Source organism: Sinocyclocheilus rhinocerous, unplaced genomic scaffold (genome assembly GCF_001515625.1).
Source record: "Sinocyclocheilus rhinocerous isolate Xijiao unplaced genomic scaffold, SAMN03320098_v1.1 scaffold935, whole genome shotgun sequence".
Classification (NCBI taxonomy): Eukaryota; Metazoa; Chordata; class Actinopteri; order Cypriniformes; family Cyprinidae; genus Sinocyclocheilus; species Sinocyclocheilus rhinocerous.
In genome coordinates, this window is record NW_015659710.1 from 339676 (window position 1) to 363299 (window position 23624).

At 40.1% G+C, this 23624-nt stretch overlaps 1 protein-coding gene across 1 annotated transcript in view; it reads left to right on the forward strand.

Moving 5' to 3' along the window:
• The first annotated feature begins 22789 nt into the window (after nt 1–22789).
• LOC107724132 (uncharacterized) overlaps nt 22790–23624 on the forward strand; it is a 3053-nt gene continuing 2218 nt past the window's right edge. The window contains exon 1 of the mRNA XM_016532933.1: nt 22790–23422. Coding sequence (XP_016388419.1) covers nt 23113–23422 — 310 coding nt within the window. The 5' untranslated portion in view covers nt 22790–23112. The remainder of the gene's footprint in view (nt 23423–23624) is intronic.

The window sequence follows — 23624 nt, forward strand, 5'->3', positions numbered from 1 at the left end:
GTTTTCATTTACATGTAAATAAAGTTCATTTTAGGGCTTTGCATCCATTATCAAAGCACCTCATATGAGCTGTTTTATGACGAATATGTTTGTTTTAATCTGCAAATATCTTTTTCATTATGGGTGAGGTGCGCAGCTTGGAAAAATTCCATGGACCAGTGATGACAACATCATAAGATATGACAAATGTATTCTAGTCACAACATTGTATTAAAGAAATAGTTCACCCCAAAATTAAAACTGTCATCATTACTCACGCACATGTAATTCCAAATCCATAAAACATTGGTTAATCTTCAAAACACAAATTAAGATATTTTTAATGAAATCTGAGAGGTGTCACGGTGGCTACTGTGTGGAGTCGAGGAACGCGGAGACGAAGGAGATTCAGGATAACAGTCTTTAATAAACATCCAAACAGGGGGTAACACAAGGCAGGCAGGAACACACACGTAGCATCGACGACACCGGACAAAGGAACGGAGAACACTTTAAATACAAGACTAAACGAGGGAAGATGACAAGACACACCTGAACCGAATGAACACAATCAAACAAGGGAGAAAACTAGGTCACGGAGCACATGGGGAGAAAAACACACACACAAACAGTCCAGGGGTGTGACAAGAGGTTTTTATCCCTCCAATGAAAGTCCAGGTAACCAAAACTTAGAAGATCCAAAAATTCATAAAGACATTATAAAATTTATCTATATGAATCAAGCAGTTAAATCCAGGTCTTGTGAAGAGATACAATCAGAGATGAATAGATCTTATTTTCTTTTATCTACATTGAAACACTCAATTCATATGGATTTGTTTTACAATGCCTAAGCTTTGGTTACCTGGACTTTCAACTGAGGGACAGAAACCTCTCAGGTTTCATTAGAAATATCTTAATTTGTGATTACTCAAATGGTACTCAAATGGTTCAGGCTATACTTAGAAGGGAGAGGTTATTATGTGAGTATAGGAGAGCATAAGTCTAAGTGGACATCCATGACATGCGGAGTCCCACAAGGCTCAATTCTTGCACCGCTCTTGTTTAGTCTGTATATGCTCCCACTAAGTCAAATCTGATACCCAGATTTACCTAGCCTTAACGCCAAATGACTACAGCCCCATTGACTCCCTTTGCCAATGCATTGATGAAATTAACAGTTGGATATGCCAGAATTTTCTTCCCTTAAACAAGAAGAAAACTGAAGTCATTGCATTTGGGAACAAAGATGAAGTTCTCAAGGTGAATGCATACCTTGACTCTAGGGGTCAAACAACTAAAAATCAAGTCAAGAATCTTGGTGTGATTCTTGAGACAGACCTTAGTTTCAGTAGTCACACTGTTAGATATTTCTGTAATTTCTACAGTTATTTATTGTATATCACCCAGTATACTACTGCAAATTAATTTTACAGTAAGTAACTGTAATACTCTTTGCATCATGGGAATTTTCTGTGACGTCAAACCCCCCATACAGAGACTTAGGCCTACTATATTTTTGAAAATTGCTATATACTACTGCATTTGCCGTATTTGTCGCATTCCATTGAGGTTGTTTTATTTTCCTAATTTTTTTCATTTGGACTGACAGGATTTGCCCTACACCGTGTCTACAATGCTGCAAGCTTGAGACTGTCTACACTGGAAATGTTATATCGCTTGTAATGATTGGCAAATATCTGCAATCAAACTTCTGCGCTGTGTGTTGATGCACCTTACAAGAGAATAAGTCCAGGAAGCAAGGTAAAAAATATGAATACGTTTGTCTGTGTGTTTTTGTCAGATTTTTGCACACCAGTTTAACCTAGTAACATTTACCCGTCAACACGGCAGTGTAACAAAGTTCGTAGATTGGGAAGAAGGAGGCGGGAACCGGCGAACATTTAAACATAACTTTAATAATAAAATAAACACAAAAAAACGTGCCACCCCCTCACGGACGACGTGCACAAACAGAAACAAAACATAAAATCCAGGCCTGGTCCTCTCTTGTCTTGCACTGTCGTTGCTCCTCCTTTTATCCTTCCGGAGCTCCTCCGTGGGACTCGAGACCGGTGAGTGGTGCAGGTGTTGCTCATCATCATTTACTCCACCGGCCTCACTCCACTCCCACGGCTCTCGGCCCCGCCTCACTCGTCACAGGCAGTAACAATCTTTACTATGGTAAACTGCGCTATATCGTTTCAAACAACATTTGTCAGCTTATTGAATTACAGAATTACAATTATTTTTTATTTTTTACTATTTAATTAATCTTATATTAACATTAACTTAACTAATGTGAAATTTTGTTCAGGTGTTAGTTAATGTTGGTTAGTAGCCTATTGAAAAACTAGTTTTCAGAGGTTTGTGTATTCTATATGGGGTTTGTCTTTTAAAAGTGTTCCATTTCTAGTTCTTGTTTTTCAGGGAACACATTTCTGTCACTAACAAAGTGGATGGTGAGCAAATGTGGTGGCCACGTTTTGGAGCAGCACCTGGGTTTTGCAGATGGCTATGTATTTTTTCCCCATTATGTTTTTGTTGCCTAAAGATTCTTTGTGAGGATAAATCCAGAGGATACAACATAATGCACTGCAAAACGTCCTAAGACAGGAGAAATGGTGAAGATGCACTGTTCCAGCATTGGAAGACTGTATTTTTAAGTGTTATACTGTACATGCAATGTTTAAAGTGTTGCCAGTAAGTTACTGTAAAAACCCTTTGAAATGTCTGCATGTCAAAGTAACTAAATCAGCATACTATCATCTCAAAAACATTGCAAGAATTAGAGATTTTGTTTCCAGTCAAGACTTGGAGAAACTTGTTCATGCCTTTATCACCAGCAGGGTGGACTATTGAAATGGTCTCCTCACCGGCCTTCCCAAGAAGACCATTAGACAGCTGCAGCTCATCCAGAACGCTGCTGCTAGAATTCTGACTAGAACCAGAAAATCTGAGCATATTACACCAGTTCTCAGGTCCTTACACTGGCTTCCAGTTATATTTAGGATTGATTTTAAAGTACTTTTACTCGTTTATAAATCACTCAATGGCCTAGGACCTAAATACATAGCAGATATGCTCACTGAATATAAACCTAACAGACCACTCAGATCATTAGGATCGAGTCAGTTAGAAATACCAAGGGTTCACACAAAACAAGGGGAGTCCGCTTTTAGCTATTATGCCGCCCGCAGTTGGAATCAGCTTCCAGAAGAGATCAGATGTGCTAAAACATTAGTCACATTTAAATCCAGACTCAAAACTCATCTGTTTAGCTGTGCATTTATTGAATGAGCGCTGTACTACGTCCGAACTGATTGCATTGTATTTTATATATAATACATTTTTAAATCATTTTAAACGTTTTTAAATTCCTTGTTTTATTGTTGTGATTTTTTTTTTTATGATTATTTTACTTCATTTTATGTAAAGCACTTTGAATTACCATTGTGTATGAAATGTACTATATAAATAAACTTGCCTTGCCTTGATTAACCAAAGTGTTATGGGTTTGGAATGACATGAGGGTGAGTAAACGGTGACAGAATTTTAATTTTTAGGTGAACTATTACTTTAATTGTTTTAAAGTAAGTTAATTGTAGTAAAATATTTGGACAGACTCATTAAATAATGTTAATGAGAAGCAGGTCATAATTTCAGAATAATATTTTCATTCTAACATCAAAAACTCTTCAATACCAAGCAGGAAACCATCAAACCAACTAGTAACCATTATCAACCCCAACTCAGTCTGTAAGCTGCCCTCACCATCTGCCCTGCTGGCACTCATTAATGGATCTGCATGAAGAAGTGCTGCAGTGGAATCAGAGTGAAGGAGAGAGCAAGAGCATAATGCAGCCACAGATGCTGCAGTGAAAAAAGCGGAAGGACCACACGAGACAACTCATCCTCTATGGTATGGCTCTATAATAGCTCATTAATGAGTGTTCTGACTTAGAGTCTCTGAAAAATGAACAAGTCTCCGCCTGTGCCCTTAAACTGCAGCATGCCTAGCCAGCGGAACATAATGAAACCCCTCTCAATGGCATCTGCCATAGTTTCATACATGTGTGAGCACTGACTGTGAGGATGAGAGAGGAGTTATACTACCTTCATTATGGATGAGGCATTCCCTCACTTCTGAAAAGCTCAGGTTGGGAAATTTCCAAAAGTCTAGGAAAAAAGAGTGAGAAGGAAAAGTGGTCCGTTTCTGATTCTGATGGTGTGATAAAGACAAAAAGTGTAGAGTGAATAAATAAGAATCCAGATGAACAGTTACATTGCATTATTGAGACAGACACATGCAAAAAAAAAATGGTTTATTTCCATTTCATTGAACATCATAACTGGCCTGCAGTGCCATTTTTCAATCAAATTCTGAGGCTGACATACAGTAGGAGCTATTCACTCAAAACCCATTCTTGTGCACTATTTTTGAATTGTTGGTCTATGTAAACATACTGTTAAACATTAAATGCAAAGCATGTGGAATAACAGCAACATGAAATTTGGACTGCAGGATCTTAAAAATGCAGCACTTATGAGAAAGATGTATTGCAACAATCGAAGATGTCAACCTATGACACGTTTATTTATTTACATTCATCACAATTTACACTATTATTGAAAAGTTTGAGGTCAGTAAGATTTTAAAGAAAATTGAAAGAAATGCATACTTTTATTCAGCAAGGATGAATTAAACTGATTAAAAGTGACAGTAAATACATTTATAAAGTTACAACAGATTTCTAGTTTAAATTAATGCTGTTCAATTGAACTTTCTATTCATCAAAGAATCCTTAAAAAAGTATCAAAGAATGATTGCTGAAGCATCATGATTATGACAGTGAAGACTGGAGTAATGGCTACTGAAAACTCAAGCCTTGACATCACAGAAATAAATAACATTTTAATATATATTAAAGTGTAAACTGTTATTTTAAATTGTAAAAATATTTCGCGATATTACAGTTTTTACTGTACTTTTGATCAAAGAAATGCAGCCATGGGGAGCATTAGAGACTGCTTTTAAAAACATTTAAAAAATCCTACCAGCCCCAATCTTTTGAACGGTAGTGTTTTTTTTTGTAATTTAATTTTGAAAAATATCATTTAGATGATGGACGTTGTCTTAAAAATCACACCTTCTCAGCAGCTGGAAAATATAGCCCCTGAAGTCTTTGGCACTGACGATACTCTAGCACTTCCTAAATAACAAACAAAGAGGGAGCTTCAATTACTATCACAGTGAAGGATGGTTTCCCTGAAAGAAAGCCATCATTTCAGGCCCCTGCATTAGATTACTTTTGACTGTGATCAATGGGCGCAAGTCAATGACTTTGTCATAGCGGGATGTGATAGGCTTGAGGACATTTATTACCAGTTCCTCCCAATTTTTCACTTCAAAGGAATCACCTTAACTTTTCCATCAAGTCATATCTCATAGAAACTTTGATAGTTCTACACCTCTAGCCCTTTCAAAAACTCCAGCTTTTATTGGGCAGCTTTTTTTATTACTTTCGGTGATGAGATGTCAAAGAACATGAAATGATGTTGCGGGCAACAGCACAATAGCCCCATTTAATGAGACGGAAGAGGAAATTTTCAATTCCAAAAATCGAAAGAAAGTACAGGGCGGCTTTCTAATATCCTCTTGAAGACCAACAAATCTGTTTTTGTGGAAGTGAGAGTGTATCTTTTGACGTTTAACTTCAGACAGAAATTGTGCACCTCCACCAGTGGGCAGATTGTTCTGCCCCACTTCCCTGGCATTTTCTGAGGACACACAGGCTGGTAGGTGTTGGAGGGCACTTTTGTAGCATGGAATGTTCAACCTTTTTACTCTGATGGAGACATCAAGCCTCTCAGGCCTGCGAAAGTGGCAGATTCATGTTGCAGACACCATACCAACAGCTCCTGAAGCGCTTTTCACTTTGAAGGACGATGAATCATATGATTCACTCGTTGCCACAAGAAACTGATGTAATCCGACTTGCACACTACCACAAATTTTAAGGTCAACATGTTTTAATGCACAGCTTTATATAAAACCACAAATATCTGCACTGCTTTCAAACCAAACAAAGACCAGTTTAATCTCTCAAAGTGTTGAACCAAAACCTCAAGTCTAGGCACTCAAGGTTACGGACATGTTATGCTTCTATTCCTTTGGGCTCTCAAAGTGCCAGGTTAGTGCGATGAGGTCCAACTGGTAACGCCTTTTCAGTCAGCAAATGTTTCTAAATCCAATTCTCTGTGTCAAGGCCCTTCAGGGACTGGCTCATGAAAAACACATCAACATCAACTCTCTGAAATATGTTTGCCCACAGAGGCTTTCAGCCTGTGTGTTCACACTGCAAGATTTGATTTTGTCCATGAGCCAGTAAACGAGGAGCTTGTCATTAACATAGCAGGCTAAAGTGTTTCACATTACACTTATTAAGAATATGAAACCTCTTATAGGCATTTTGCATGTTCCAATAAGACATAGAGATAAACATGTACTGTGCCAGTCCCCAAGGGCATCTATAGCAGCATACAATCATGCATGTGTTTTTGTAGGAGCTGTCAAACTTAGTTTAGATCGTTTTTTGCATGTGATTTCACCTGCGCTATCATCCTCCACCCACTTCTCACTCCTCACCCGGAGTCACATTAACCTCTAGAAACCAGCGAGAATAATGGAGTCGGAGGAATGAGGGCGACACGGTGTTATTACAGCTGTCTCTCAATTACTAATAAGGCTCACAGCAAGAGATGAGCTTATTAGACAGCCCTGGCCACTCAATTGTGATGCATAGTATATCATCACCAGCCACTTAGTCATGTGACATTAAAAGACTTTGCTGGATTGGTCGGTTCACGGTCCAGCAGCTGCAGGCGACAGTGTGGCACAAATGGAATCTATTTAGTATTCCCAGACAGAGGCGGAGCAGAGCGTTGTGAGAAATACAGTGACACAGAGTTTCTAACAAGCAATTAACCACAGTGACCCGCTGTTGGCTAAACTGTGCTTTTGACTTTGTGTCACACCCATTATATACTCAAAGATCCACTGTAATACATCACACTGCCTAGGGAATCATACAGTCTCTTAGTCTAAATTTAGTGATACATTAAGACAGAAATCAGCATTGGATTTTAAATTGCACTGGACATACAATTTCTGAGATTGTTTTAATTTTAGTAATTTTCTGGAATATTAATAAAATGCTTATTATTTGCAGTACCTAAAATGCTATAAATGCTAGAATATGTATGTATATATGTATATATAAATATATTTAGACAGTATACAACACTGATGAAAATAAAAGAAAGGATATAAGCCACAATAGAGATATCAAGAAGAACTTCGCAAAAGAAATGGTTGCGTGACCACACAAGCGTGCAGAAAAGAAATACAGAGCTCAGACCTGTCAGATGAATCTGAGTACATCAGAGTGAATATTGTAGAAGGCAAAGGAAAGGGTAGTGTGGTGAGTAGAGGAATGATGAGAGATAGATATAGGGGTTAACGGTTTCTTTTTGTCTGGGAGGTGGTTGAGTAGAATATCTCCTAGCACCTGTGCGAGTTCAAATCGGTTGCAACTGATTTTCAACTAGTGTTTCAAACAGAGCATTGGACTTTTATTCCTTATGTCTAAATTTTTATTTTTTTTTCAAATCCTCCAATACAGCTCTGAACATTTTGAATGGTGGCCAATGTTCAGCAAAACAATTCTGTAAATAATAAAGCTCTTCTGTGTCCTTTTATCATTGTAAATCTAATCAAGACTCTTCACAAAAGAAAGGTTAGGTTTAATGTAAAGATCAGCCTGTAATTGACATTCATTACCCAATAGAGCAGAAAAAGACCAAAACGTTCTCACTCCCAACTCGTCACATATTGACGCTTGGTCAGGACCCCTTTGCGTCCCTTTTTGATGCACAGGGTACCCCTTTAGCGTCATTTTTCAACATGCAGGGTCCTCCATTGCTTTAAATGAGAAACCCTTGGCATCAATATGCCGACGCGAAAGGTACTGGGAATTTTATCGTCATGATTAAATTGTATATTGGGTAATAAAATTGGCATTATTACATATATGTTGGGGTGTGATTTTTCAATGTAAACAGTCACAACAGTTTTATTTACATTACACTATTTACACATTTATGAGCATGTAACCCAACGCCTGCACCTAAACCTACCATTTGTCAATAAAACACAAGATATAACAGGCAGATACAACTACCATCATAATTTATTAAAAAAGTATTAATATTCCAAGTCTTCCGAGGAAAAACAATTGATTTGTGAGAGGAACAGATGTGATCGCCATCTCCATCCGCCATAAAGCTTAGATCCTATGTGCAGTCTGTGCGCAAATTCAAAAAATGCCGCCAGAAGAAGCCTTACATCAGCGTTGGTTGTGAAATGCTTATGGCTCTTGTATGTCTCATGACCGATTGCATCATGCTACGGGATGGGAGTATCTTTTTGAATGAGATGTGAGCACGTTAATGGAGCAGGATAATTTTCAGTGATTAAAACCTTATGTTTTACTCTCTTCTTCGCATAAAGACATCGCATGGCTTCTGAAGACTTTGAATGCAACACGACTTGTTTGTAATGCTTTTAAACTGCTTGTTTATGGTCAGTTTTTGCAATAAATACCTCTGACTGCACTTATATTTGCCTGTTACCAAAGGCCCTTTAAGAAAAGTCATGTCACTCAGCGGCCATCTTTGAAATGCCTCTTGGGCATGCAAGTGGAACTCCTATTTCTTTGAATGGGGAAACATCAAATTCTCCAAAACTGTTCACTAAGCATACAATTAAATTTCATATTTGAAATCACCAAAGAAATCTAACAAAAACTGTGTCCTAAATGTTGTTTCTTTTGCTCAAATAGCGTTATATAAAAGCTTATTTTTCAGGCTAAGATCAGCCAGTGCGCATGCGCAGTTGTAAGCACACATCTCAGAACGCTTACTGTTTCAATAGCAACCGGGACTTCTAACGGCAGCTGCAGTGACGTGCTGACTTTACCAATTAGCAATTGGCTCTTTCATTCAGAAGGCGGGGCTTCCTGCGATTGAGCAGCCATATTGAGCGTTGCATTTTTCCCCATTCAAAACTATACGAGTGACACGTCTTGGGTTCCCTCTTGAGCTTTCACGAGACATCACGGAGACATTTCTCCGTTATGGGAACTCCTTCCCTTCCAACCATTCTGAAGTCCTATTGGCTCACTCCAGTCCAAATGACTGGCCAATTGTCACGACGTATGCAAATCGCATGCAAATACTGATGAGCTCAAGAGGCAGTATAAAATGCAGTGCACGCGACAATTACGTCAGAATATTCTACTTCACCTGCTGAATTCATTATGGCTACTGTCTGCAAGATCTGCGCGGGACCAATAGAGCCGCCTGGATCAACACGATCACTGCGTCGCCTGCCTGGGCCTGGCCCAAGCCGAGGCGGCGCTGGACGAGTCCGACTGTGGGCATTGCATGGGCCGGCTGGCCTATTCGGGGTGAGGCCCACTGCCGCCAGCGTGCCACTGGTGGGCCCTCCCTCTCCTGGTGACGGGAGTGTCGTCTTGCCGCTCTGCCAACCCCAACGGTCGCCCCGTTCCCCAGTTTCCTTCCCCAAGGACTGCTTCCATCCTCCTTCCAACATCGTTTGTGTCCTTTGGCCAGGAGGAGGGGGATGACTCGATGTCCATCTTGCCTCGGAGAGGAAGGATTGGGTGGGATTGGAGCCCGATCAACCGGACAGCATGGGGCCCCCAGACCTCCAGGAGGAGCTCATGAGGGTTCTGTCAAGGGCTGTCCAGGAATTGGAGCTTACCTGGAGTCCTCCAGAGGAGCCTGCCAGGAGTAAGCTCGACTCCTGGTATTTCAGGTCCACCCGGAAAGCTGACTCGAGGGCGTCAGTCCCCTTCTTCCCCGACGTACACGAGCAGCTGGTGAAAACATGGTCTGTGCCCCAATTGGCCACACAGGCCATCTTTTCCTACATGGGTGGGGCAGAGGCCCACGGGTACGTGCTCTCTCCCCCTGTCGAGGAGACCGTCGCTACGCACCTGTGTCCTGCAGCAGCCAAGTCCCTAGGCTCAGACATCAGCCTCCCCTCGAAGCCATGCAGGACCACCGCCCACCTCACTAATAAAGCGTATGCGTCTGATGGCGATGCGGCTTCCGCGCTGCACGCCATGATGGTGCTGCAGGTTTTCCAGGCAAAGCTCCTGCAGGCGGTGGAGGGCAGAGCTCTCACTGCGGAGCCCATTAAGGATCTGCATGCGGCAACGGACTCGCGCTGATGGCGATGAAGCGAGCGGCCCAGGCCGTGGGTAAGGCCATGGGTTTTATGGTTGTCCTTCAGAGGCACCTATGGTTAAACCTGGCTGACCTCAAGGATGCTGACCGTAAAGTACTGCTGAATGCTCCTGTGACTCCCTCTGGCCTCTTTGGTGACGCCGTGGAGTCCATTATTGAACGCTTCGCGGAGGCTCAAAAGCGGGCCAAAGCCATGAGTCCGAGGCGCACTTTCCAGCAGCAGACGGCGAGATCCAGGTCCTCGTCTGCACCTGGCTCTTCCCAACAGACGGATAACCCCAGGCCAGCGACCGTGGCGGTGACTGTTACTGCTCCTCGCCAGGAGCCGGATGTCTGGAGGAAGGCCAGCAGAGGAGCCCGCGACGTGACTCTCACCTGCCGCTGCTGCTGCCGGTTGCTAAGCCGTTGTCCTGACGGTCTGAAGAGAGGAGGAGAGTGCGCGAGCGGCCCGGCTCCCAAGCTCCACAAGTTCATGTGTTAAAATATTTGTGTGTTGGATGTTCATTCAATAAAAATGCATACATTCTAACAAAAAGAGTTCTTTCCTCCTCACTCAGTCAATGCGACACCGCTCGCCCCACCTCAGAGCAGTGCGCAGCCACCACCCACACAGGTTATATTCCCGCAACACTCGCCCGCGCATCCAACGACCAAGCTGCTAAAGCCGCTATGTCAGTTCCTGAGCGTGTGGGAAGTTATTCCGGGAATCTCGCGCTGGCTACTCGGTGTGATAGAGCGTGGGTTTACCCTTCAATTCAGACGCAGACCACCCCGTTTCAATGGCATAGTGCAGTCTCTAACATTGCCTCGAAATGCCCCGGTTCTGAGACAAGAGGTATGCAGTCTGCTCAAAAAAGGAGCTATAGAGCGAGTCCCGCCGAGCGAGCTGGAGAGCAGGTTTTACAGCAGCTATTTTGTGGTACCCAAAAGAGACGGGGGACTCTGCCCGATTCTAGATCGCAGGCCCATCAACAAAGCGCTTTGCAAGCATCCGTTCAGGATGATAACACTGAAACAGATCCTGGCGCAAATTCGCCCTGGGGACTGGTTTACGTCCGTGAACTTAAAGGACGCGTACCTTCATATTCAGATAGCACCGCATCACAGATGCTTTCTGAGGTTTGCTTTTAAAGGCACAGCGTACCAATACTCTGTTCTCCCGTTTGGGCTGGCTTTGGCCCCACACACTTTCTCGAAGTGCATGGATGCAGGACTTTCCCCCCTCAGAGCGAGCAGGATGCGCGTTCTCAACTATATTGATGATTGGCTGATTTTAGCTCAGTCCCGGGACACGCTAGTCAGCCCTGGGCTTACTACACATGCGTCTGCTGCGGTTATGGCTGAAATCTTGAGTCCTTTGGGCGGCGTGGACTTCGGGCCGTTTGCTCATCGCGGTCTCCCGCGGCTGCATTGAAGTTCTGAGGCCGTGGCGCAACCCAGATCTTTTCAGCCAGAGGGTTCCCTTGGGCTTGGTGACGTCGCACGTCGTGGTCACGACGGACGCATCGACTCGCGGATGGGGAGCAGTGTGCAAGGGCATGCTGGCTTCGGGGCTGTGGTCAGAACCTCAGAGCCGGTGGCACATAAACCGTTTGGAGCTGGAAGCAGTTTTCTTAGCTTTAAAGAATTTTCGGCCACAGCTGGAACAGCGGCACGTACTGATTCGCACCGACAACATGTCTGTGGTCTCGTACATAAATCACCAAGGAGGCGTACGCTCCAGGGCTCTGTACAAGCAGGCAGTGAATCTCCTGCTATGGGCAGACCATCACTTTCTCTCCATCAGAGCAGCGCACATACCCGGTCTCCTGAACCACGGTGCGGATATGCTTTCGAGGAAAGGGATTCCTCAAGGAGAGTGGAGATTGCACCCCGAGTCGGTTCGGATGATTTGGACCCGCTATGGGAGAGTGGAGATGGATCTGTTCGCCACGAGCGAGAATGCGCACTGCCCGCTGTTCTTCTCACTGTCTCACTCCCCGCTGGAAGGGGACGCTCTGACATTGCACTGGCCAGCAACCAGGCTGTATGCGTTTCCTCTGATCAAGATGTTTCCACTGCTTTTATGCAAGATCACGGAGGAGGATGCTTTGGTGATACTCATCGCCCCGAACTGGCCAAACCAGCCTTAGTTCCCGGACCTGGCGGAGCTGCTGGTGGCGCTGCCCTGGCCGATCCCCATCAGGAAGGATCTGCTGTCTCAAGCGAGTGGCTCGGTGTGGCACCGGAACCCGGAGTTATGGAGCCTTCATGTGTGGCTGCTTCGGGGATACCAGAGTAGCTGAGCACCCTGCATTCTCGTGTGTTCAACACGCTCTCGGAGGTGCGGGCGCCCTCCACGAGGCGTTTGTATGCTCTAAAATGGGGAGTGTTTGTGAAATGGTGCCATGATGTTCATATCGACCCGGCTGCTTGCTCCGTGTCGGATGTGCTGCGTTTTCTACAGTACAGACTGGATAGTGGATCTCTGCCATCAACACTGAAAGTCTATGTGGCCGCTATTGCCTCGTTTCGTTCCCCGCTGGGCGGGCAATCGATCGGTAGGCACGCGCTGGTGGTGAGTTTTCTTAAGGGAGCGAGGAGATTGCATCCGCCGTGTCCGCCTTTAGTTCCACCCTGGGACCTAGAGGTAGTGTTAAGAGTTCTTTCACAGCCACCATTTGAGCCTTTAGCATCCGTTGATATGAAGGAGCTATCTCTCAAAACTGCACTTCTTCTTGCCCTCGCTTCGGCTAAGAGCATAGGGGATTTACATGTGTTTTCTGTGGACAGCGACTGTATTTGCTTCAGACCCAGTGACTGCAGCGTCACTCTCTGGCTGAGACCGGGCTACGTGCCTAAATCACTATCTACCCCCTTCAGAGCGCAGACTGTTTTGCTGTCTGCCCTGTCTTCTGAGTCATCGACCTCACGTGGTGCAGACGCTCAGACTTCGGTGTGCCCCGTCAGGGCTTTGAGGATTTAAATTGACCGTTTGGCCAGCTTTCGGCAATCTGACCAATTTTTCGTGTGTTACGGTGGTTGTGCGAAGGGCCGGGCCATGTCAAAACAGAGACTTTCCCACTAGATTTTGGATGCTATCACGGCTGCTTATACGAGCCAAGGTTTGGAATGCCCTTTGCACATTAGGGCCCACTCAACAAGGGCTACCGCCTCCTCCTGGGCGTGGTCGAGAGGTATGTCAATTCAAGATATATGCGGGAAAAGGCAGCAAATGGGGCGAGGCCATGCTGCTTTAAGATTGCTATTGTTTTTTGTATTTTTGAAAGCAATGATGAAAAAATGGTTTAACTTATTCCCTCAAGCTCATGAAATCAGTGGCACTCCTAAAACACAACTTTTGACAAGTACTTCAAAAACTCTGAATCCTGTGAACAATTTATTATACATTTCTGAAAGCAAATCTGCACTTAGTCAAAGAAAAATATCCTTGATCAAAAAATAAATATAATATAATTTCATCTTCATGATGAAAGAAAATTACAGATGTATTCACTCTTTGGATATCAGAAAAGGCCTCTCTTCTGAGGTTGAAACCCATGTGACCGTGAGAGGATTTTCTTGTCCTCTCTGTAAAACAAGATTGTAGATGGCTTACACACATTCAAGACCATGTATACATTTGTTTCTAGATGGATTCAAAGTCAGTCAAAGAATTAGGCCAAAGGGACGATGTATTCAATTCATTTATGAAAGAAATAACTCTTGGACTCTACCTGGTCATGTTGTACTGAGGATTATGCACTACAGATGGCCTATTTAAATTGCTTCCTTACATCAATAATTTAATAAAAGTGAATTAGATCAATAGATTGTTTGTCTAACACACAGTGACAGAAATCACCAATTCTACATAATCAGATGAATTATAAAAAAAAATCCATATGGACTCAAAATACACTACCGTTTAAAAGTCTGGGGTAAACGTCTCTGATGCTCATCAAGGCTGCATTTATATGATCAAAAATACAGCAAAAAATACACTAATGTTGTAAAATATAATTAAAATTGACGAATGATTTTGTTCCAGTATATTTAAAATGTAATTTATTCTTGTGACTCCTATTCCATGCTGAATTGCTGCTCAAGAAACATTATTATTATTAATGTTAAAAACAATCATGCCTCATTACATTTTTATAGAAACCGTGATGTACTTTGTCAGGATTCTTTGATGAGTACAATTTCTTGATTTTAAATCAAATTAACTTTTCTTACCCCATTCATTCCCAAATTTAGTCAGGGTTTATAGGCTATTTAAAACATGTTTTAGTTTATACTTGTACTTAAAGACCAGTACCAGTATAGAAAGATAGCAAATGTCTGTAAGGAGCTGGAAGGTCAGAGAAAAAAAAAACATTCAAAAAGAACCATGAATCTGAAAACGCAGAAGGGGAAGGAGGTAAACTAGGATGGTTCTGAAGAGAAAGGAGATGGTGATTAAAAATCTAAGCAAGGACACAAAGTGAGAGTGACAACTAGAGAAAAGACACAAACTGAGATAAAAAGGAGGCGAGCCAGACCAGGCAGAGGCAGATGAAGTTTGACAGCTAAGGTGAGGATAAAAGACACACATAAAAAAGGCCATCACACACGAGGCACTGACAAAAACCAAAAACATGACAACTGCGATCAAGTCTGTTATAATATACTATACCTCTACTCTAACAAGTTAACACTTGATATGTAATTTATAAAAAAAATTCATTAGTTTTTAAACCTAATTTTATCTGTTCTTGTACTCTAACCCAGCAGTTTTAGCCATGATGATGGAGATCCACACTGTAATTAACCACCACAGTAAATACAGACACCAGGCACTGTGAAGACACAGGTGCAGTCTCCCATCAAAGAAGAGTCTTTGTAGCTTCACCAAAAAACAGGGAATGATTATCCAGGGTTAACTGCTGACATTCTCAAAAAGCCTAATGGGCACATAAAACACATAGATATACAACTGGGAAAAGGGAACTAGACAGACGAGTCAAAGTCAAAGAAGTCAAAAGCTAACAGCAGCTCCCTGCTTTATTCAGATGGAGAAATTACTTTTACTCAGTGTCAAAACAAGCTCTTCTGCATTTTGGAAGACTTTGATCTTGATATTAAAATATATAGAGAACACTGGAAAGTCTGAAAAATTTCACAAGGGAATGTTGGAGGTCTTTAAAAAAATCTGTCACTATTTCTGCTTATAAAGATTTAACTTCATTCTCTCAGCCAGCAGAGTGAATGCTCCTGTCTCAAAGATGAACCTCATTCATTTATATAAAAGATTTGACCTTTTGCTTTTTGCTAATCTACTCTGGACCTGTCTGGAATCTTATTAAGGGGGCATCTATCAATCTTCATTCACAGTTGGTTCAAACCTATCTTGTTTATCTTTAATTTACCTAGTTAGCAGGAAAACGTGAGCATTCATAAACAGGCAGGCTGGGTTGGCGTGGTGCGACGGGACTGATGCTAATTACAGCAACTGGCACAAGCACTTCTATTGACTTCCACCCATGCACTGCGCTTTCTTTCAAGGTTAGGTGCACATGTGGAGAATATGAGGAACTGTGATTCGATTGTATGAATTACTCACAGAGGGTGAAACTGGTAGTAAAATAAAATAAAGAAATACTCTTGTGGAAAAGAAGTGCACTTTAGCATACTTTAAAAATAGTGTGTATTATGGAAATAACACTTCAAAAGAATATAATTTAAGTGTGAATTGAATGCAATGTTTTAAGAAAATGTCCACCAATGAACCAGTGAATATAATATAAATATATGAATATGATATACAATGAAAATGCATTATAGTTTAAAATTTATATTTATATTAAACGCAATTAGTTGATCTTAAGAGTGTTTTTTGACCTACGAAGTACATCTTTATATGTAATTTCATAATAATTTCTGATGTTTTTGAAATATGGTTAAAGCAGTAGCACTTTATTTTACAGTCCTGTTCCTCATGTACATACTATGTACATATTATAGTAATTACAATAACTAGGTAATAACTAGGTAATATGTGCTGTAAGCATTACAAAGATTATTAAAACATAATTATTATAAATGTATTTTTTAAAGAAAACTTTTCTTTTGACATTATTACATAGTGCACTTTTTAAAAGTGGTATTAAGAAAGTGGTGTTAAGAAACGGTCATGAAAGCATACTCTCTTCAAAGCCACTTAAAGGGATAGTCCAGCCAAAAATGAAAATTCTGTCATCATTTACTCGCCCTCAAGTTGTTCCAAACCTGTATGAATTTCTTTATTCTGCTGAACACGAAAGAAGATATAATGAAGAATGTTGGTAACCAAACAGTTGCTGGCCCCCATTGACTTCATTAATTAATTCATTCATTCATACTGTGGAAATCAATGGGGACCAGCAGCAGTTTGGTCCCCTCATTTGAGGGTGAGTAAATGATGACAGATTTTTTTTTTCTTCTGCCCTTTAAGTAACCTTTTATTTAATAATTTAATATTATATTATTTGCAAGTCAAGGTTTTTTGAATACTTTTAAGACTTGAGTACACTACAAGTGCACTTTCAATACAATTAAGCACACTTCTTTTTCAGTAGGGTATACTCCATTTGTAAAACAGAACTGCTTCTTCACTGTATAATGCAGTGCACTGAGTTTTACAGAGGACCAACAACAGCATGTGGAAGTGTGTGGGGGAGAAGTTAATTTGATCCATGAGTAGCTTTAATGGGAAAAATACAGAAGTGTGAGAGCATTTATAATGCACCAACAGAGAGTGTTCTCCCTTGTTTCTGCACAGCTGTCAACTGTACTCAGTGATACTGTATGTTCATCTCCAGTAAACATGCTATTTTCAGGCTGAAAATATTGAGCGATATAATAACAATTAACTTATAAGAAACTTTCATCATGTACTCACCCTCATGCAATTTCAAACTCGTATGACTCGTATAAAGTCTTTTCAACACAAGCGGTTGGAAACCACTGGCATTTCATGATATTCATCAAGGGGAATTTCAAGCTTCATAAAAGATGCATAAAAGTGGTACATAGGATGCACTGAATTAAATTCCAAGTCTTCCGATCTCATACGATAGATTTGTGTGAGAAACAGAACCAAATTTAAGGCATTTCTTAAGGCCGCGACAAACGACGACTATCGGAAGTCATTCATTTCCAACTGAGAATCATGCAGAGGTTGATGTACTGAGTTTTCTTTTTTTTTTGCGATACAACTGGTACAAATATTCATTCATTCAATTCAATTCAATTCAATTCAAGTTTTTTTGTATAGCGCTTTTCACAATACAAATCGTTGCAAAGCAGCTTTACAGAAAATTAAGTTTCTACATCCATCACACACCATTACATGGATGTCCAAAATGCAGTGCCACAGTTCCTGAATAAATCTAAGATGGGTATTGTGAACCGATTCACTATGAAAGATCCGATTCAAAAGAATTATTCATTCACAAAACTGAGAACGCTACTGCTTATGAACTCTGTTGAACTCTCTCTGATTAACATGCTATGAACTATCACTGAATAATGACTGACGTTTTGGTCTGTTTTTTTACACAAAGCTATTGTATGGCTTCAGAAGATTTGAAATGCAGCATAAGTTGTATTAACAACTGTAATGCTTCTGCCTCAGTCTCAGTCCTGTACAGTTCATTATATCTCCTTTTGTGTTCCATGGAAGAAAGATAAATCATACATATTTGGACACGAGTCTGGGTAAATAATGACAATTTTCTGAGAAAACATGAGAAACATAACATGAAAGAGAGAGACACTATCAATTATCATAATTGTTCTATCTAGCAACCGGTCCCCTGTGTTTATGTTTAGTATGTGTCTTGATAAAATGCATAAATAGTAATTAATTAGCAAATTTTCTGCCCTGTCTGTCTTTAAACAGCTTCAAAATTATTTCAAGAAAGCTGCCTAAGACCACAACAAATATGTTGCTAAAATAACTAATAATATTTAATTTGAGATTTTAATACGTACAGTGTTAATTAAATTGACTTCTTTTCTTGTTGTTGTTTTGTTTGTCTGGTATGAAAAAGCTATATTAAAGCGGTTTAATATTGCTCCCCAGTGCTGATTCTTTTGAATAATCATGGTTGGTAATAATGATATGTTTTGCAATGCAAAACACTCACATATTCCTTGCTGTCAGACTGGCTGTGAAAACAGGGGAGGAGTTTCAGGCTTTAACCCTCTGTCTTTGTTTAATTCTCACACAGTCGCTGCCACTTGCTCAGCTTTGTATAACGACGTAAAAGAGAACTCAAGTACTGAGAACCTGTGTTTGTCTGTGTTTTGTGATTTTGACGTTGCTGTTGTAATGCAAAGTCTGTAGAGAACTGGTACAATTTAAGATGAATTTGTCATCTTCAAAAAAAATAAAAAATAAAAAAAATTCAATGGATGTTCCCTAGAAAGAAATGGAGCACAAAAGAAGAAGAGAGCAGAAGTACGTTACAAACACAGACAGAAGTGAGAGTGTGACAAGAAAAGACAGATCACAAAGACAGAGTCTGTGTGAAGAATCCTTCACGAAGGCAGTCGAGGACACCTCTGCATTTGCATTTCGCTTTTTACATTTAGCAGATCTCATTAACCTGTGCTGAAACTGGCAGAAATTCATATGCATTCTGACACATGAAGAAGCCATTCCCATATGCTTTTCATCATATGCTCATCCTCTTTGTTTTCAGATCTTATACATCGACAATGGTTGCAGAGAGACGGTGAAATGTCCCTTGTGAGATGACAAACTCAGCTGGAAGAGCTATAATTACATGGAGTTGCCTCCATTTGTGTGGGTTACATGTGGTGAGCACATACAGTACTTAACCGGCAAAGAGTGTAGTAACAAAATATGCTGATATTATGATCAGAAAGTGTACCACTACACAGTTTTAGACATTTTGATCATTTATAATTGGTCTTGTTTTAAAATATGATGCTTGCTGTGACATCTTATATTTACTGTAGAAATTTCAGCTGTGATTGCCAGAACTTTACTTAAAAAAATAAAAATACAGTAGCAACATTTTATTATTATTTTCATTATTTTTCTCTTTATTTATTATTATAAAATACAGACAACCACCTTCAAAACATCGTAAAAAGAAAATCACATGATGAATTAAAGTTCATTACAAGTAGCTTTTCCACAAGCTGAGGTAAATACTAAAATATAGAAGGTGCATGGGATCATACACACACACACACACACATACATAACACAACGTAACACAAACACATGACACTAAAATGATGCAATAAACATTCATTTAATATCATAAGATAATATACATAACTGATAAGAAAAAAACTAGTTAGAAATAGTTATTTCAATGAAAGTCCATCATGTGAGAATTCTTTATTTATTTTTTTCTTTTTTTCTTTCTGTAATTTACAAGATGACTTGTTCTTTTCACATCCTAAAATTGTACATTTAACAATATTTAACTGTAAAATCACATGTAACATCTCAATAGGTCTATTACAGATTTTAACCATATAAAGTAAGTGAAATTACAATTAACAGGTTTTGATAGCAGCATTTTTACAGTCTTACTTTTTTTTTAATTACAATCATTTTTTATGTATTCATTCATTTCTGCTAAAGGAAAAACACAACCGAACATTGACCCCTAGAAAGTTTTAAACCCTTGAAGACCTTTTCCCACCAACTCCTCCTGTCATGACATCTTAGCATAAAGCTTAAGCCCCGTGGATGTTGAGCTGAGCTAAAAATACAGAGTGAGAGAAGAAAATAAATGTAAAAAGAAGTAAAATAGGTGGATAAAACAATAGCAGTGCATATCAACTCAAACTGACTGTGGCGAGTGACTCCGGGGGTTAAGGATTCTCTTCAGGTCATTAAACATTTCATCAGGCGACAGGCGGCGTGGAGAGCGCATGAGCCTTGCCACCAAACACACGTTTTGTATATTTCTATCACAGGCTCCAGATTTGCCCCTCTAGCCTCTCCACATACATTGGCATATGTGAAAAAGGCTTCACATGTACCCATGCCAGACAGATCTGTATGCAGCCTCTTTATTTTGATGCTGTTGGGTTTGACCAACTGGAGGGATGACTAACTAAGATCTGGTCCCATCTGGTGGCCTCCTAGTCATATAGGCCCAGTTTGGACTTGGACTACGTTTTTCTATAAACAATGTTTCTCATTTTAAAGGAATAGTTCACCCAAAAAATGAACATTTTCTGAAACTCTACTCACCCTCAGGAAATCCAAGATGTAGATGAGTTTGTTTCTTCATTAGAACAGATTTAGAGAAATTTATCATTACATCACTTGTTCACCAATGGATCCTCTGCAGTGAATGGGTGCCGTCAGAATGAGAGTTCAAACAGCTGATAAACATTACAATAATCAACACGATACTAGACCATCAATTAATATCTTGTGAGGCAAAAAGCTGTGTTTGTAATAAACATATTCTTTATTAATGTGTTTGTAGCTTTAAACTTTAATTAAATTAAAATGAATGTTTTCCGTTTTAGTGGCCTACATTTTTATTTTCAGTGCGTGTGTTAGCAAAGACCAAACAAGATGCAGGTGTTTCTGTGAAGATGATTACATTTTAGAATGATGTTGCACATAATTTAATTCAAGAGATGACAATTGAACTGGCAGTTTCGAAAGATAATATTTAGAGAATTTTTTTTTTTAAAGAACATCTGAAAATCCCAAGGTGCTGGTGCACACACCAGTCAAAATGCATATGCAACAAAGTAACTTGCATATTATACAATTATAAAATATTAATGTCATCTTTAAACAGAATAAGGCATCATCTTGCCACTATGATCTGACACATTGATTTTAATCATAACATAAAAGCTTCAATTAATTTGCTCTAAGCTGTCAATGAAGCAGAAAACTGTAACATCTTAATATTGTTGACAGGTTTAGAGGCCTATAGGGATGTCTTGTCTACTATATAGGTGTAGTATTATGCAGAATGTGAGCTAGGGAATATTAATACTAATAATAGCTTTTAAAGTGTGTGGGTGTTTTTTTCAGTTGCTGTATGTCATTATGAATGACTGGTTTGTTGAAGATCAGAATTACCATATGAATATCATAATAAGACCTAAATAAAAATTAGATACACATGCATACAACTGAGCCATTTACAAAATATTTCATTCATTTCAGTAATGTGAATACTAACAATATGCAAAAGACAATATATATTTTATTCAGAGTGTGATTACTTGTATATGGCAGAGGGGGGCACCCAAGGTAACAATATTAAATGCCCAGCAGGTCCTGATAATACAAAGATCGTCCACATGGGGGCGTCACAGAGGTCAAAATCACTGTCCCCTCAGAGCAGCAAAACCACAAAGTGATGAGATGAGTGCACATAATGTGCCTTATCATCTCAAAACCATAAACTAGGTGTTAGAGAACAGGGTAACTCTGGTTGACTATAAGAGAAGAGTAAAATATTGCTTCAGTGTATTGATTAAATATTGAAGAGAAAACATTGGATTGGTGTAACACTGGTTAAAGGATTTGTGGGTTATTGCAGTCTGCTGCACATTAGAGCATTAATATTCTAGGCTGAGTAAATGTTAAGTGTCCTACATTTGATTGCAGTGCATTTTAGTGGATTTTCAAAAGCATTGCTCGAGGGAGGACAAAAACACTCAATTGTAGAGTGGGACTAAATGCTATTTAATTCAGTAAATAATATGTGCTTTTGCTGTGTGGAAATTACCATTAACCATGACACCAACGTTAAATGACCAATAAAATATTATTAAATATTATTCAATTCTTTAAAATAATTAATTATATTCTAGCATTTTGGTCGTGTATTTTTAACCACTGAATATTCACATTCAATAATGCAGCAACAATGTCATTCACAATGTTCTCTGAACAATAGTTTAACAATAATTTAATAGTTAACAAAATATTTAGTGTGCTCTCTGCTCTGGTTAAATGTAACTCTATGTAAATTCACTTGTTAGCATAAAATAATAACAAAAAAGGGCACAATGGCAATTAAAGCAGTATTTGGACAGTGATTCTTTATTATTAATATTGAGGTGTTGAAATAATTATGTTAAATTATGAATTGCACAGTGGAATTATCCTGATTTTAGAACTTGTTATATAGGCTACTATAGAGGGGATAACAAGTCTCACTAGGGAACAGTCCCAAAATAATTACACTTTTTGACACTTTAAAAATGAGGGGAAAATAATGAAAGAGGCACAATGACACAAAGTTGTTACTGTAATTTCTCATTTAAACCACAACGAATGACAAGCATTTTTTTATTTCAAAGGAAAACTTATTGTACCTCACTGACTGAGGGGGGAAAAAACTGAGAATAAAAAAATAATTCGTGTAAGTAGGTTACAAAGCTTTTGTCTTGTGTTAATAAAGGTAACAGCCCAGAGTAACAGGAGCAGATAGGAGGAGTTTGCGTTGCATCATCATTATTAACCGCGTGACGTTGTCAATAACTCACAACGAGGAAAGTTAAATATTGAGAAGCGGGTAAGGTGAGCTGAAACTTAGTAACTATGAGGTCAATCACAGCTTCATTTCGACACTAGCTGCATATCCACTGGCAAGCCAGGTGAGAGGCGCCTTCCAGGAAACAGCCAGATTCACTAGGACAGCTGAATGACTTGTAATTTCAAAACTCTTGCCTGTAGTTTCCACTAAGGCTTTTCTTTGCTTGCGTTGTGGAACATATCAGTTTTGCATATGATGAGCAGCGTCGGTTCACGAGAACTGCTTATAAATGTCCACTAAAGCGGATAGAGACTCACAGGTAGATGTGACCCACCTAGATACCCGCAAAGCAGAATGGGCTGAAGACACTGACGACCCGGAGGTGATGAGGACGGAGGAAGCTCCAGCGCCTCGCAGGCTCAGCCGCAGCCCGAAGTGCGCTCGCTGCAGGAATCACGGCGTCGTGTCGCGCCTCAAGGGCCACAAGCGCCTGTGTCGCTGGCGTGACTGTCAGTGCGCGAACTGTCTGCTGGTCGTAGAGAGACAGAGAGTGATGGCAGCGCAAGTCGCCCTCCGGAGACAGCAGGCCACAGAGGTTGGTTGACTAAGCAGGGTAGTTTAAAACTTTCTGTGTGCTCCGGTGGAACTAAAAAGGGTGTTGTTTGCAAACAAAGTGACACAGTTTTGTTGAAGGTTTTGAGCACGTGTGTAGCTACTTTCTTGTTGCAGACTTGAACTACAAACTATATGTACTGCAAATGATATACTGTACAGTACAGTATTTGAATTTTAGTTTTTTAT